General features: G+C 43.0%; 1 protein-coding gene across 1 annotated transcript in view; it reads left to right on the top strand.

The window, feature by feature from the left end:
- Positions 1–9,549: 9,549 nt before the first annotated feature.
- Positions 9,550–18,169, top strand: part of si:dkey-32e23.4 (dynamin-1-like protein) — an 85,208-nt gene continuing 76,588 nt past the window's right edge. Inside the window, exons 1-3 of the mRNA XM_060931319.1 lie at positions 9,550–9,707; positions 14,821–14,924; positions 15,122–15,263. Coding sequence (XP_060787302.1) covers positions 14,823–14,924; positions 15,122–15,263 — 244 coding nt within the window. The 5' untranslated portion in view covers positions 9,550–9,707; positions 14,821–14,822. The remainder of the gene's footprint in view (positions 9,708–14,820; positions 14,925–15,121; positions 15,264–18,169) is intronic.

Below are 18,169 nucleotides of genomic sequence, written 5' to 3'. Positions count from 1 at the left end.
AAGGCTGTGACGCAGCACTGATCCGCTCCCAAACCGGAAGTACCGCCCCTTCACTTTATTTCATTCAAATTATTACGATTATTTTAAATATTTCTAATCGCCAGAATGACAATATTTTTTTCTTATAATACTTTTTAGTTAAAAACACCTAATTGACTTCTATTGAGCCGGGAACCGGAAGTACCACCCCTTCACTTTATTTCATTCAAATTATTATTATTATTTTACATATTTATAATCGCCATAATGACAATATTTTCTTATAACACTTTTTAGTTAAAAACAAAACAAAACACCGAATTGACTTCTATTGAACTGCAGACCGGAAGTACCGCCCTTTCACTTTATTTCATTCAAATTATTATAATTATTATTTAAAATATTTCTAATCGCCAGAATGATAATATTTTTCTTATAATACTTTTAGTTTTAAAAAAAACATCTAATTGACTTCTATTGAGCCGGAAACCCCTTCACTTTATTTCATTCAAATTATTATTATTATTATTATTATTATTATTATTATTATTATTATTTTAAATATTTCTAATCGCCAGAATGACAATATTTTTCTTATAATACTTTTTAGTTAAAAAACAAAACAAAACACCTAATTGACTTCTATTGAGCCGCAAACCGGAAGTACCGCCCCTCTATTTTATTATCATTAGGGCTCGAGCACCAGGCCTACAGCCTACCCTGTAGGTGTAAAGCCCCATTGTTTTCGTCCTGGTTTTTTTCTTCTTCTTCTTTTCCTTTTTATTATTATTTTTTTCTCTGTGGAAAAAACTTATTTTTGAGGCACTTGCGATGCTCGAAAACTCATGAATTTTGACACACTGATCAATCAATCAAAGTCCTTCCCATGCCATGTGGCACATAGGGTGGCACCGATCTCCGTTTCCGTAGCCCTCGGCCTCTCGCCTATTACATAGTTAGGGTTACAGTGGGGGGCTAGTCCTCTGGTAATCGCAAGAGTTGGCCTAGTGGTTAGTGTGTCCGCCTCTCGATCAAGAGATCGTGAGTCCTACTCACGGTCTGGTCATACCAAAGACCATTATAAAAATGGTCCCTACTGCGGTCTGTTAAAAGGCACACTGCAATACAGATGTGAGTGGGGAGTCAAACTCTGGCACACTGATCAAGTGTGCGTAAAATCACAAAGTTACACTGAGCAAGGGACTGGGCGTGGTCCTGGAGCTCTATAGCGCCCCCGAGAACAGGCTATGGTTGAGATGCGGTTGCTCGGATCGGCACGAAATTTGGTGTGATCAATACTCTTGGACAGCGGCACGGTGGTGTAGTGGTTAGCACTGTTGCCTCACAGCAAGAAGGTCAGCGAGGGCCTTTCTGTGTGCATGTTCTCCCCGTGTCTGCGTGGGTTTCCTCCGGGTGCTCCGGTTTCCCCCACAGTCTAAAGACATGCAGGTTAGGTTAATTGGTGGCTCGAAATTGACCGTAGGTGTGAATGGTTGTTTGTCTCTGTGTCAGCCCTGCAGTGACCTGGTGACTTGTCCAAGGTGTACCCCGCCTCTCGCCCACAGTCAGCTGGGATAGGCTCTAGCTTGCCTGCGACCCTGTAGAACAGGATAAGCGGCTACAGATAACGGATGGGTGGATGAATACTCTTGGACGATTACTAAAACCTGTGATGGGACGGGACATATTATTGCTCATGGTCAGTGACCTCCCCGTCTCGTCACGGATATAGAACTCTTGTCACAATCTTACCTTATCTGTCCTGTCCCGTCCCGGGGGATCTTACCTTAGCTATCCTATCATGTGTCATGATATAGTTTGGATAACATACTATAGTTTTCGTTGTCACGGTAAAGTTTGGATAACATACAGTACTCTAGTTAGTTAAGAATAATCAAAAGAAAGAAAAGAGAGGAAGGAGATAACAAACAAATTAGTGTGTATGTGTTAATATTTATTTCTTCTTTGGTCTTCCACGTTTGCTCTGATATTTGATACATTTTAAATTCTTTGCTTTGTTAATTTCATCCTGGGTTTTATGCCCCAGTCCTTCACATGATGGATGATACCACTGTTTACATTTAGTACAACTGAAATACAATTCATTATCCTCTGGCACACGGACAATACGGTAGGGTCCGTCCCGTATCACGGGGAGGTCACTGCCCGAACAATAATATGTCACATCCCATTCCGTGTCACAGGTTTTAGCAACAACTCTTGTTATGTTTAGCAACATTACTCTTGTGATACAGGACAATTTTCACTTGGTTGTATTTGACTCTGCCCAGCAGGATGTCAGCCATGCTGGATGGAATGTGGGATTTTGAAATTTTCCCGCGCTGTTTTGAGGGGCTTACCATGGCTAAAAACTCATGAAACTTTGCACATACACTTGTCCTCTGATATAATTTGAGTGGATATGGGAAATCAGTCTAGGTGGGCTTCAATAACTCCATAGCTCAAAGGTGGGCTTCAATAACTCCTAGTTCAAAAATACAGATTTGACGCCTTGGAAATATTCGAAAACTCACGAAATTTGGTAGACCCAACAGTCATGCACACCCGTACTCAGCAATAGGGGCTTGACCCCAGGTGTGTCCGGGGGATTCCATAGCGCCCCCATATGTCATTGAGACTCCTTCCTGGTATATAGTTTCACCTTTTCATGTCAAATTTGGTAGGTGTGTGGACTACCTTGAGACGAACAAATTTGCAATATTCATTGCATCAGCCATACTCAACAGGAAGTGAGATATTTCTGGTTTTGTGCGTTTTGACACGTTTTAACGAATTCCTCCTAGGTGGTTTGTTGGATCAATGCCATATTTGGTAGATGTCATGTCAAGATGTTCCTAATGTTAAATTGCAAAGGGATTTGCGATATGTCGCAAGATGCTGAAATGGCAAACCAATAAATTTATACGTTACGCCACGCAAACAGGAAGTGAGTCATAAATTCACCGTGCATTGCCTGATACGGCTCAAACTTCAGAGTTTATAGGATCTCATGGTTCTGAAGATATCAACATGCCCAAAGACACCCTCTGATATAGCGTCACCATTTGGACACGGGCAGTAATAACTCCATTGCCAAAACACGTTACATTTTGATGTACTCTTCCTAGGCTGTTAGTTGGATTCATGCCATACTTGGTATCAGTGATGTCAAGGTGTTGCTGATTTTAAATTGTGAAGGGATTTGTGATATCTTGCAAGATGTTGAAATGCCGAACCAATAAATTTATGTTACGCCACATAAACAGGAAGTGTGTCATAAATTCACCATGCATTGCCTGATACAGCTCAAACTTCACAGGTTATAGGACATCAGGGTTCTGATGATATCCACATGCCCAATTTGACCCTCTGGTATAGCGCCACCATTTGGACCTGGACAGTAATGATTCCATTGCCGAAAAAATCTGACTCATGAAATTTGGGACACACATCATTCCTGGTCACTGCTACTCAGGCTTGGCCTCGAGTGCGAGGGCCCTTTATCGCTGCTAGCGGCTATTATTATTATTATTATTATTATTATTATTATTATTTCTAATCTTCGGAATGACAATATTTCTCTTCAAATATTTTTAGTTAAAAAAACCCCCAAACACCTAATTATCTTCTGTTGAACCACAAACCAGAAGTACCACCCCTCCATTTTATTTTATTAAATTTTTTAAAGTGTTTCTCATCTCCAGAATGACAATATTTCTCTTTCTCTTATAATACTTTTTCAGTTAAAAAGAAAACATTGTCTTCTACTGAACCAAAAACCGCTGACCTGTTTCGCAAACCGGAAGTGCCACCCACAATTATTTGTGACAATATTTTTCTTAGAATACTTCTCTTTTTGTCTCTTTGCCTCCAACTAAATCACAACACTCGCACTCACACACTCAACACCTTGTCAGCTGCTTTTTTCCCCCCATGTCAGACACGCTTATAAACATCATAAAATCCTTGCATGTACCCTTCGCGTACTTGTTAGTAATGCAAGTGCGTCGAATTCAAGTACGTGTTTGGAAAGCAGGATTCTCTTGGCATACTTGTTAGTATTCGAATGTGCACCAGCCCAAGGCCTTACTTTATTTGCTTAATATTACTTTTTTCAGTGATAAAATCAGGGCATACATGAGGAAACGGATGTCCATCCATCCATCCATCCATTATCTCTAGCCGCTTTATCCTGTTCTACAGAGTCGCAGGCAAGCAGGAGCCTATCCCAGCTGACCATGGGTGAAAGGCGGGGTACACCCTGGACAAGTCGCCAGGTTATCGCAGGGCTGACACATAGAGACAAACAACCATTCATACTCACATTCACATCTACGGTCAATTTAGAGTCACCAGTTAACCTAACCTGCATGTCTTTGGACTGTGGGGGAAACCGGAGCACCCGGAGGAAACCCACGCGGACACGGGGAGAACATGCAAACTCCGCACAGAAAGACCCTCGCCGGCCACGGGGCTCAAACCCGGACCTTCTTGCTGTGAGGCGACAGCGCTAACCGCTACACCACCGTGCCACCCAAATGGATGTCAAATATTTTTTTAAAAATGACATTTGACCTTTAATTTCCTCCGCAAAACAAGGTCTTTCATGTTTGGACCTATGTTATGTTATAGCAGCGATAAACAGTCGTTCCCTCACCCGCCTCTCTCTTTTCTCTCTCCTGAGGTAATAATACACAAACTTCAGCTTTTCAGAAAATACTCTGTCCTGAACACATTCCTGTGACTCTATCTATCTATCTATCTATCTATCTATCTATCTATCTATCTATCTATCTATCTATCTATCTATCTATCTATCTATCTATCTATCTATCTATCAGGAGGATAAAAACAAGGAGGAGGAAATTCATATATACATCAACAAAGGAAGAGACACTTTCCTGTAAAAAAACAGAAGGGGCAATTTTCAACCAGTTTTGTTACAAAAGCTTTGCCATCTATCAGTCAAGGCTTAGACAGTATTTAAAGGTTCGATTTAAAAAACAGTATCATTTTTGCACTCTTTTTTCCATCAGGTCTATTCGATACATCTATCTCAGAGCTCAGTAACATTTGACGATTTCAGTGAAATTTGAATGCAGTGGTATGTTTCCTTACACTGTCAGAAATAGGAGTACAGTAGGAGTCCATTTCTGTACCCCATGGTACAATCGACAATAATGTACCCCCTAAGGCTCATTATTGGACCTCAAGGGAACTATGTGTACCTTTTAAGGGCTGAAAAGGTACATATAGTGGTGCTTGAAAGTTTGTGAACCCTTTAGAATTTTCTATATTTCTGCATAAATATGACCGAAAACATCATCAGATTTTCACGCAAGTCCTAAAAGTAGATAAAGAGAACCCAGTTAAACAAATGAGACAAAAATATTATACTTGGTCATCTATTTATTGAGGAAAATGATCCAATATTACATATCTGTGAGTGGCAAAAGTATGTGAACCTCTAGGATTAGCAGTTAATTTGAAGGTGAAATTAGAATCAGGTGTTTTCAGTCAATGGGATGACAATCAGGTGTGAGTGGGCACCCTGTTTTATTTAAAGAACAGGGATCTATCAAAGTCTGATCTTCACAACACATGTTTGTGGAAGTGTATCATGGCACAAACAAAGGAGATTTCTGAGGACCTCAGAAAAAGCGTTGTTGATGCTCATCAGGCTGGAAAAGGTTACAAAACCATCTCTAAAGAGTTTGGACTCCACCAATCCACAGTCAGACAGATTGTGTACAAATGGAGGAAATTCAAGACCATTGTTACCCTCCCCAGGAGTGGTCGACCAACAAAGATCACTCTAAGAGCAAGGCGTGTAATAGTCAGCAAGGCCACTAAGGACCCCAGGGTAACTTCTACGCAACTGAAGGCCTCTCTCACATTGGCTAATGTTAATGTTCATGAGTCCACCATGAGGAGAACACTGAACAACAATGGTGTGCATGGCAGGTTTGCAAGGAGAAAGCCACTGCTCTCCAAAAAGAACATTGCTGCTCGTCTGCAGTTTGCTAAAGATCACGTGGACAAACCAGAAGGCTATTGGAAAAATGTTTTGAGGACGGATGAGACCAAAATAGGACTTTTTGGTTTAAATGAGAAGTGTTATGTTTGGAGAAAGGAAAACACTGCATTCCAGCATAAGAACCTTATCCCATCTGTGAAACATGGTGGTAGTAGTATCATGGTTTGGGCCTGTTTTGCTGCATCTGGGCCAGGACGGCTTGCCATCATTGATGGAACAATGAATTTTGAATTATACCAGTGAATTCTAAAGGAAAATGTCAGGACATCTGTCCATGAACTGAATCTCAAGAGAAGGTGGGTCATGCAGCAAGACAATGACCCTAAGCACACAAGTCGTTCTACCAAAAAATGGTTAAAGAAGAATAAAGTTAATGTTTTGGAATGGCCAAGTCAAAGTCCTGACCTTAATCCAATCAAAATGTTGTGGAAGGACCTGAAGTGAGCAGTTCATGTGAGGAAACCACCAACATCCCAGAGGTGAAGCTGTTCTGTATGGAGGAATGGGCTAAAATTCCTCCAAGCCGGTGTGCAGGACTGATCAACAGTTACCGCAAACATTTAGTTGCAGTTATTGCTGCACAAGGGGGTCACACCAGATACTGAAAGCAAAGGTTCACATACTTTTGCCACTCACAGATATGTAATATTGGATCATTTTCCTCAAGAAATAAATGACTGAAATATAATATTTTTGTCTCATTTGTTTAACTGGGTTCTCTTTATCTACTTTTAGGACTTGTGTGAAAATCTGATGATGTTTTACATCATATTTATGCAGAATTATAGAAAATTCTAAAGGGTTCACACACTTTCAAGCACCACTGTATGTTCCCAAGCAGTATATAAAGGGTACAAATAAGTACCTCAGAGGGTCCTACGTCAGTGACAAGCCATTGTACCGCTAAAGGTATAACAATGTACTTTATTTTCTGAGAGTGTACAGAAGATGGTTTATTCACATCCTGGAAAACCAACAGCTGTGTTGAAATCTCAGCGCTCAGTCATGACATTGAGAAGGATTTGAAGAAGACAAGCACAGTCTTGAGCCCAGGGTTTATGGGCCAGGGCACACCCAGGATTGAAAGCACTTCCATTCAGACTCTTTTTCTATAAAACCACACCCTATCATTGAGCCTTACTCTTACGTTTTACCTGACACGTTTGTAATAATATTTGACAACATACTGTAGATGATACTGATATTTGTACATTTTGTAGAGATACAGGGACATGTTTTTATAACCACTCCAAATGACAACAATGAGGAAAATATATTAACATTTCAAATTCTTGCCCATAGTCAGCTGGGCTAGGCTCCAGCTTGCCTGCGACCCTGTAGAACAGGATAAGTGGCTACAGATAATGGATGGATGGATGGATGGATGGATGGATGGACTGCAATACAATTCTGCTAATTGATAAATCTTGAAAGCGCTCTGTGAAAATGAGCTAATAGGAATATAATAGTAAGAGACACAATCAGACATATTCCATTTCCTAGTGCATTAAAAACAGCCAAAAGTCAAATGCTTCATTTTAAAATGTTAAGTAGCATCTATCCCTAATGAATTCCTAAGAATACAGTGTAATGGTTAGCACTGTCGCCTCACAGCAAGAAGGTCCGGGTTCGAGCCCCTTGGCCGGTGGGGGCCTTTCTGTGTGGAGTTTGCATGTTCTCCCCGTGTCCGTGTGGGTTTCCTCCGGGTGCTCCGGTTTCCCCCACAGTCCAAAGATATGCAGGTTAGGTTAACATGGGGCGGCCTTGGGCTGAAATGCCCTTGAGCAAGGTACTTAACCCCTGACGGCTCCCCGGGCGCTGTAGTATGGCTGCCCTCTGCTCTGGGTGTGTGTGCGTGTGTGTGTGTTCACTGCTTCAGATGGGTTAAATGCAGAGGATGACTCTCACTGTGCTTGAAGTGTGGATGTGACAAATAAAGGGTTCTTCTTCTTCTAATATCAATCAAAATAATTGCCAGTTTTGCGATTCTGATATCAAAACAAATTAACATATTTTATTTAGTTGGACTCATTCCTGTGCTTTCTGGAATGATTTCCAAAGCTGCTCCTCTTTGAGCTTTGTTTCTCTTTAAGTTAATTTATTATTATTATTATTATTATTATTATTATTATTAATGTATTGTTTTACATAAGGGCAGCACGGTGGTATAGTGGTTAGCACTGTTTCCTCACAGCAAGAAGGTTCTGGGTTTGAGCCCAGTGGCTGATGGGGGCCTTTCTGTGTGGAGTTTGCATGTTCTCCCCATGCCTGTGTGGGTTTCCTCTGGGTGCTCCAGTCCAAAGACATGCAGGTTAGGCTAATTGGTGGCTCTAAATTGACCGTAGGTGTGAATGTGAGCGTGAATGGTTGTTTGTCTCTGTGTGTCAGCCCTGTGATGATCTGGAGACTTGTCCAGGGTGTACCCCGCCTCTCACCCATAGTCAGCTGGGATAGGCTCCAGCTTGCTCGTGGCCCTGCACAGGATAAGCCGTTACGGATAATGGATGGATGGATGTTTTGTATAATCAAATTTAGTATTTGTGAAGAGAAGTGCAGTGATGTCTTTTGGTAAACAATATTGTTATGTTAGCAAAAATCTCATCTCATCTCATTATCTCTAGCCGCTTTATCCTGTTCTACAGGGTCGCAGGCAAGCTGGAGCCTATCCCAGCTGACTACGGGTGAAAGGCGGGGTACACCCTGGACAAGTCGCCAGGTCATCACAGGGCTGACACATAGACACAGACAACCATTCACACTCACATTCACACCTACGGTCAATTTAGAGTCACCAGTTAACCTAACCTGCATGTCTTTGGACTGTGGGGGAAACTGGAGCACCCGGAGGAAACCCACACGGACACGGGGAGAACATGCAAACTCCGCACAGAAAGGCCCTCGCCGGCCACGGGGCTCGAACCCGGACCTTCTTGCTGTGAGGCGACAGCGCTAACCACTACACCACCGTGCCGCCCCGTTAGCAAAAATATTTTATGTAAAAAAATGTAGAAATCAACTGTTTTTGGTTTTCCAAAAGGAACTTGGGATTTTTGTTCACTTTAATGTTGATAAAGTAAAAATAAATGTAATGTAGGTAAGTAGGTAAACAAACAAACAAACAAATACAAAAGAAAAAAGTTAATCATGTGAATTGGTATGACCATCACATTCTCTCTTCTTTCCCCTTTTAATAAAAATATTTAAATATTTCTTTCTTTCTATTTGATTTTTTTCTCGTCTTATGTTATGGAATTAGTGCTTAATATTTTTTCTACCCGTGACTGTTGTTCATGATTGTATCTGTCTGAGTATTTTAATAAAAGTAGTACATGGTGTTCCATATAAATATATTATTTTGATAAATATTATTCAGTAGTCAGGGTGCTGATGCTGGGAGGGATGGGCGTGGTAGCTGGGACCACATTGTGACTGATAACAAAACCATCCAATCAACTAGAGGAAACACAAAACGTCAAAGGTGCGTGAACCAATCAGAGGCTTTGACGTTTCCTGGACCCTGCCCCTAATTTTCTTTGACAGCTACTCCGGGAAGGACGCTGAGGAAGTGAATGATTTTTATTTTTAATTTTAAAATTTTTTTTTTACATAAACTGTATTATTTCGTTATAATGACGCGAGTAAAGCTGTGAAAATTACACTGACATTAAGAAAAACATAATTTTGCATTTAGGTAAGTAAGCTAACTAGCTATTATCCTGCTCGCTAATCAATTAGCTCGCTAGCTAACGTTTTGTTTTGCTGATATCGAACGGCTGATCACTCACTACATAGGGACACTTTGTAAGAGAGGTTTAACGCCATATCTAGTGTACTTTACTACCAGTGTAGAGCTATTTGGGATTCGGCCTAGCAGTTATTTCCTCACTGCTCTCTGCTGGCTAATTATCAATATTTGTTGACATTTCTATTGCATAGCTGTTTTGCATTACAGGCCAACAAGTTTACTCTTGGCTAAAGGTTATGGGTTTTGATTTTAGAGCCATATAAAATCAATAACGTCTTGTACTAGCTGCTGCATCTGTCAGCACATCTGTAAACGTGGAATGTTATATTTTAGATGGTATGGACAAGCATGAGGATGGTTGTGCTGCAGAAATCCTCTAGAGGGTTATTTTATTCGCGTCATTTATAGGGAGGGAGATCTAAAAATAAAACCACTACAATAAATAAATGCTTCTAAAGTTTGCCTTTGTGGCCTCTGACCTTTGACACTCTGCACTATGGCTTTAATTTATTCAGGCAGAAATGTAGGAAAACTGTTTGTTTTTCCCATTTCTCTTGAGAAAGATTGATTCATTGACTGATTCATTCATCCATCATATGATTCATAGGGCGTGTCCCCAAAACTCTTATTTATATCTCCTTGATCTGACCGTGTTCAGCCCAAGATCTGGGAAATGTTTGGAGTCCGCAGTCTTTAAGAGGTCAAGGAATGAAGATGAAGGAGGTTTTACGAGTAAGGATATGCAGGTGCTTCCTATGTGGAAGTATTATTATTATTATTATTATTTAGGGCTGTCAAAAGATTAATTTTCTTGATCGCAACTAATCTCAGAAATTTCATAGTTAATCGCGATTAATCTTGATTTACTTTGCATGTGTAAAATTGATATTTTGCAGTAAGACCGTTCGAATCTAAAGTTAAACCCACAATGCAAAGTATTTCTGACCATTGTGTCTTAAATTGGAATAAAATGAAGACAGAGACAAAAGCAGAATTTATCTTTTGGCCTTTTTTTATTTCAAAAAGAGTGTAGAGAAAGGAAAACAAGTATTAAGAATGAATGACTGGCTACTGCTTGACACAGGGTGCATTTTACTCTCGTCTTGTCGACTTGTCCGTCTGGATGTTTTTTAAATTCAAACAAACCATTCAGAGGTCCAGAAAACCGTTGCTTATCCATCACAAAAGAGGACTAAACTGAAGACAACAGCGTGTCCTTCCATGCCAATGCCAACGACTCGATGGAAACCACACGCTTCCGCTCGAGCTGCCTACGGATGCGTAGAAGGAACAAAAGACTAGCAAACTCGAAATAGCGCGTTTAACCGAAAATGAGTTTAATTAATACAACCAGAGGAGCTGCATGTGGATGGTAGAAGTGCGGAAAATGCTGGTAAACTCTGATCGCGATTAAAAAAAATATTCGCGATCACAATTTACATTAATCTAATCGCGATTAACGCGTTAATATTCCCAGCCCTATTATTATTATTATTGGCCGCATGGTGGTGTAGTGGTTAGCGCTGTCGCCTCACAGCAAGAAGGTCCGGGTTTGAGCCCCGTGGCCGGCGAGGGCCTTTCTGTGCGGAGTTTGCATGTTCTCCCCGTGTCCGCGTGGGTTTCCTCCGGGTGCTCTGGTTTCCCCCACAGTCCAAAGACATGCAGGTTAGGTTAACTGGTGACTCTAAGGCCCTGTCCACACGGCAACAGATTCAGGTGACTCCGATACAATTGCTTATCGTTTAGGCCTGGCGTCCACACGGCACCGGCGTTTTGGGTGCCCAAAACGCAGTCTTTTTGAGAACGGGTTCCAGAGTGGAAAGATCTGGCAACGTTGCCGTTGCGAAGTCGTCTGGATGAGTAGAACGGATTTGTTTACGATGACGTCACAACCACATGACTGTGAGTGCTTCACGCCGGGTAGAAGTGTAACGAACTCGATGCGAGTTGTCAACAAATCCTATAACTTGGTTCATGAAACGCGCTTACAAAATATTTTCACCGTGAATATTTATTGTGTAATGGTGCAAAGTGAGAGTGAGAGAGAGAGAGAGAGACTCTGCCCTTAGGGCAGAGTCAATCCCGCCAGCAAAAATAGGGAAAAAAAGGAGCGATCTCACCTCTTCAGATGTTGGTTTAAGTCCGACAATACATTCCTCAAAAAGAGCGTAGAGGAGCAAATTAATCCATCAACGTGTAGCATTCAATTTATTCCGGACCATTAAAGACGCCGCCTTCCGCGTAGAATCATACGTCATCCTCGCTGCCATATTGGATAGGTCAAAGCGGAGAATAAAGATTAGCTGTGTTTAACTGTTCCAACAGGTTTGCCGTCCAAACGAGATCACATGGGATTACCTTTCACAGGTGAGACTGGAAAAATACTTTTCATTGTATTTGGTCATTATAACGTAATTTTACAAACAGATTTTTCTGACTTTGTGGCTAATATGAAGTCTCGCGCATAATAGTTTATGCGCATGCGTCCTTACTACTTCTATTGTTCTGGTGTCTCCGAAGGGACCGTCTTACAGCGCCCCTAGAGGTGTGGCATGTGTATTGCATCGTTTTCAGCAAGCGTTGCGTTGCCATATGGACCTGATATTTTACTGATCGTTGCCCATTTGGACGCGATATATTTTTAAATAACATCTCGTTGCCGTTGTCATGTGGATGTAGCCTAAATTGAGCGTAGGTGTGAATGTGAGTGTGAATGGTTGTCTGTGTCTATGTGTCAGCCCTGTGATGACCTGGCGACTTGTCCAGGGTGTACCCCGCCTTTCACCCGTAGTCAGCTGGGATAGGCTCCAGCTTGCCTGCGACCCTGTAGAACAGGATAAAGCGGCTAGAGATGATGAGATGAGATGAGTCTGCCTTGCTTCTTCACCTGCTCACCTGTCTCACACTGATATCCTCCTGCTCTGATACACCCCTTGTTTTTTTTTCTTTCTCCAGTAAGTAAATGTTGTAATGTTCTTCTCGTATACCGTTCACTTTATTTACGCACAGACACACATCAGAGCTGAGAATCCCTAACATCACTAACATGACAATTACAATTATTTCACTCAAATTTAAAGTCATGAATAGTGATTGAAACGATTGTAGCCGATGCAGGAAAAAGTAGAAAAAGATTTGTTGAAATGATAATCTTCCTAAATGAACAGAAGAAAGAGACTTACTTTTAAAACGTTCTTGTGTTCGCAACATTTGAATTCACATTGATGGATTGTCTCATCTCATCTCATTATCTCTAGCCGCTTTATCCTGTTCTACAGGGTCGCAGGCGAGCTGGAGCCTATCCCAGCTGACTACGGGTGAAAGGCGGGGTACACCCTGGACAAGTCGCCAGGTCATCACAGGGCCGACACATAGACACAGACAACCATTCACACTCACATTCACACCTACGGTCAATTTAGAGCCACCAGTTAACCTAACCTGCATGTCTTTGGACTGTGGGGGAAACCGGAGCACCCGGAGGAAACCCACGCGGACACGGGGAGAACATGCAAACTCCGCACAGAAAGGCCCTCGCCGGCCACGGGGCTCGAACCCGGACCTTCTTGCTGTGAGGCGACAGCGCTAACCACTACACCACCGTGCCGCCCTTGATGGATTGTATCTTTAAAAATACTCGATGTAAAAACGTACTATATGTGAGACCATGTGTATGCGCTTTATTTTTACTTTCATTTAATGGTTTTGAATTTAATTTAAAGGCAGCCTTTTCTGGTAAACCCGTGCAGGAAATTAATTGTGGTATGATGACAAACCTGTAGGACAACTCTAAAATACCGTTTCGCTTTCGCACCTACACCTGTGCTCAGGTAAACAGTTGTACCCAAGAGTATTTTTAGGCTCACTGAAGGAAGTGTTTTTCTTTTCCAAATTTAGGTCAGCGTCCAAAAACAAAACGAAACCCAATACACAACATGGATCACCTATTAAACAGATAACGTTTTGAATTCTCTCTCTCTCTCTCTCTCCCCCTTTCTCTCCATCTCTCATTCTCCCTCTCTCTCCTCTCTCTCTCTCTCCCCCCTCCCTTCCCCCTTTCTCTCTCTCTCTCTCTCTCTCTCTCTCTCTCTCTCTCTCTCTCTCATTCTTTCTCTCCTCCTTTCTCTTCCCCTTTCTCCCCCTCACCCCCCTTCTCTCCCTCTCTCTCTCCCTGGTTATCTCTCTCATTCTCTCTCCCTCTCATTCTCCCTCTCCCATTCTCTCTCCTTCTATCCCCCCTCCCGTCTCTCGCTCTCTCCCTCTCTCTCTCTCTCATTCTCCCTCCCCCTCTCTCTCGCTCATTCTCTCTCTCTCTCCCTCCCCCTTTCTCTCCCTCTCATTCTCTCTCTCTCCCCTTTCCCTCTCTCATTCTCTCCCTCTCCCCCTTTCCCTCTCTCACCCCCTCTTCTCTCATTCTCTCTCCCTCTCTCATCCTCTCTCTCCTCTCTCTCCCCCCTTCTCTCCCTCTCTCATCCTCTCTCTCTCCTCTCTCTCCCCCCTTCTCTCCCTCTCTCATCCTCTCTCTCTCCTCTCTCTCCCCCCTTCTCTCCCTCTCTCATTCTCCCTCTCTCATTCTCCCTCTCTCTCTCCCCCTTCTCTCCCTCCCTCTCCCCCTCCCCCCCTCCCTCTCCCCCTCTCCCCCTCCCTTCCCCCTTTCTCTCTCTCTCTCTCTCTCTCTCTCTCTCTCTCATTCTGTCTCTCTCCTTTCTCTCCCTCTCTCATTCTCTCCCTCCCCCTCACCCCCTTCTCTCGCTCTCTCCCTCTCTCACCCCACTTCTCTCCCTCTCCCCCTCTCATTATCCCTCTCCCATTCTCTCTCCCTCTGTCCCCCCTCCCGTCTCTCGCTCTCTCCCTCTCTCTCTCATTCTCCCTCCCCCTCGCTCATTCTCTCTCTCTCGCTCATTCTCTCTCTCTCCCCTTTCCCTCTCTCTCTCATTCTCTCCCTCTCCCCCCTTTCCCTCTTTCTCACCCCCTCTTCTCTCATTCTCTGTCTCCCTCTCACCCCCCTTCTCTCCCTCTCTCTCTCATTCTCTCCTTGTTCTCTCTCTGTCTTTCTCAGAGATGGAGACTTTAATCCCCATCATTAACCGGCTGCAGGAGGTCTTCCTCACCATCGGAGCCGAGATCATTCAGCTCCCTCAGATCATCGTAGTTGGCTCACAGGTCAGTCCAACATGGTGGCCCCGAGTCTTCACGTCTCTCTGTACAGAATCACATCAGCAGCTATATGGGTGTTCTGTAACTATGAGACATATGCATTACAAATCATGGCATAGGAACATGAAAGGAGACACATTTAGACTCGGATTATATTTGTTGTGGACAGATTTTCCATGGTGTCTGTCTGATTGCCTCCACAGAGCAGTGGGAAGAGCTCTGTGCTGGAAAGTCTGGTTGGACGCGACTTTTTACCCCGTGGTTCAGGAATAGTCACACGGCGCCCTCTAGTGTTGCAGCTGGTGAATATCCCGTCACTGGAGGAGCGCCGGAAACAAGAGAATGGTAACCGTGTTCATGCTGCTCTGTTCGTGTAATCCACAGCAAGATCATTGTATACAATACCGCATCAATTGTAAACCAGTGGCCTAACAGGCATCTCTTGAAACACGTGACTTCCACTGAGATGACCTTGTGACTAATCTTACTTTTGCCAGCAGCTCTGTTATTTAATGAACACAGCGTTTATACAGTGACTCCTAAACATCTCGAAAGTGCTGTGAAGAACCAAGCTAAATATCACGGCTAGGAATACAGACGAAGGTAATTCAAAAAGTTCTTGATCTCGCCCAGAAAACCTCACAGGAGAAAGATTGTTCTCGAATCATTTTACAACATAGTCACCTTTAACTTTAACTTCAATGCACCTGGTCCAGTGATGTTCAAGCTGCGCTATCCGTTTGTGGCGCAAGGTCACATCTTGAGCCTCCAGATCCTCCTCGACAGCACGCATGATCACTGAAAATGGCGAACATGCGAGTGGAGGGGAAACAGATAGAAGTCAGACAGTGCCAGGTCGGGTGAGTAAGGTGCACAGGCAGCGCTCGAAACTAACGGTGTCCCGACGTCCCGGGGACCATAAAAAATGTCATCGGGACACAAAATTATCATATCTGGGACAATCCCAGGACAATGGGAAAAAAATAGATCTAGAAAAAAAGTTCTACATTAAAGGTGCAGTACAAGATTTTGGAATAACGGTTCCTGCAAGCCATATTTTGACAAGAAACACTCCCACCCCCCGCGTCTCCACCCCTCCTCCCCCTTATAAAGCCTGAGAAATTCCGGCTTTATAATGGGTGTCTATTGCGTTACACACCAGTGGAGCTCGTTAAGTTAGAGTGTAGAGAGCTTGGAAAAATAGCTCAAACTTTCTCATTTAAACTGTGTTTTCAGCCCCAATTTTCACTCTACACACACAATTTTCTCAAAAGTAGTAGCCACACTTGTCCTGATTCACACAATGTGTCTCCCTGAGCGATAGGATTTACAGTTTTTGAATGAGAAGCCTGAAAGTAACGAGAGCACAGCCGCGCAGCCACATAGACTCCCATTATAAACATGGCAGAAAAGTCGCTCGTTTTTAACTCGCTCTAGTGCAGGGCTCGAAATTAACTTTTTTTCTTTGTGTCCCCCAGTGGTCCCGAATTCTGTGTTGTATTGTCCCGAATGGAAGCAATAGTGTCCCCATTTTTTTCCTCTCTGAAATAACCAGTGGTTAATATTATCATATGAAGTCTCATCTCATCTCATTATATGTAGCCGCTTTATCCTGCCCTACAGGGTCGCAGGCAAGCTGGAGCCTATCCCCGCTGACCACGGGTGAAAGGCGGGGTACACCCTGGACAAGTCGCCAGGTCATCACAGGGCCGACACATAGACACAGACAACCATTCACACTCACATTCACACCTACGGTCAATTTAGAGTCACCAGTTAACCTAACCTGCATGTCTTTGGACTGTGGGGGAAACCGGAGCACCCGGAGGAAACCCACGCGGACACGGGGAGAACATGCAAACTCCACACAGAAAGGCCCTCGCCGGCCACGGGGCTCGAACCCGGACTTTCTTGCTGTGAGGCGACAGCGCTAACCACTACACCACCGTGCCGCCCATCATATGAAGTTACTATTATATTTGTAACTATGCAATTTTGAACCCTTTATATCATTTTTACAATAAGTCACAAGACACAAGCGACACATGTCCTATACATCACCTACTTCAAAATTACAGTTATTGCATTTTCAGTTTATTAAACTTTGGCGATCTCACTGTATGAATAGATCCCCGTTTATTTAAAGGGGCCAACTAGCTCATTCAGAAAATGTTTCAACTCCCTACATCTGCAGTACACTTTAGTTGAAAATAAGACCCCTTTTATGTTCATTTCATCTACTTATACCTTGAATATCTGTTGGCACTTATAAGGCCAACTTATAATTTTCACCATTACCGTTATCCATTTTTATGAACTTTCCGTTATCCATTTTTATGAACTTTCCGTTATCCATTTTTATGAACTTTCCGTTATCCATTTTATGAACTTTCGCTGCCGGGTGCAAATGTTAGCAGCATCAGCATAGTGGCAGGTCCGAGCCTAGTTGTGCTGCTGACTGACTAAACTTTCTGAACTAGAAAGACACCAAGAAAACTCACTTATTCTGTTGAACGGTATCTTCCGTCAATATCATCCACATCATTGCTGTTGTATTTTATAACGTGTCTAACAGTGTTCATTAAGTTCATTCAGTTGCTAGCGTTGCCTGCAGACCAGGCGATGACACTTTGGATCCTGAAGGTCCCGGAGACGTTATGTCTGGGCTTTCAGTTTCTTCCCCGCGGTCGGTCCGCTTCAACCACTTAAGCATTTTTGTTCTGGCAAGAGTCGGCGCAGCGTGTGCGGTAGCAATTCCATTCCAAGTCCATATAATGTGGACTCCGGCCGAAGATTCTCGAACAGAATGCGCTGCTCTGTAGCCTACGGATGCAGGGGCATCGAAAGTGTAGCTACTATGTATTTTTCGCTGTTAACGTTTTAAAATTAAAATTGACAAATTAGGTGAATGTCTACGTATGTGTTACGGCTTTGTAAATAATATTAATGTAGAACTTTCTTTCTAGATCTATTTTTTTCCATTGTCCCGGGATTGTCCCAGATATGATAATTTTGTGTCCCGATGACATTTTTTATGGTCCCCGGGACATCGGGACACCGTTAGTTTCGGGCGCTGCTCTAGTGACCTCATTTTTTACACTACAGACAAAAAAAATTACATCCGTGTGTTCAGGAGAGCCTTGTGGCGCTCACTGTGAAAGAATTTTGTGAATATCTCCTTCCGTTTTCGTGTAAATCCCCGTTGTTTGGAAGGAGCGCACTGAGAGAATCCTGCGCTCTGTGTGACACTC

The sequence above is a fragment of the Neoarius graeffei genome, chromosome 10 (genome assembly GCF_027579695.1).
Source record: "Neoarius graeffei isolate fNeoGra1 chromosome 10, fNeoGra1.pri, whole genome shotgun sequence".
Taxonomy (NCBI): domain Eukaryota; kingdom Metazoa; phylum Chordata; class Actinopteri; order Siluriformes; family Ariidae; genus Neoarius; species Neoarius graeffei.
This window is presented reverse-complemented; position numbering and strand designations above follow the sequence as displayed.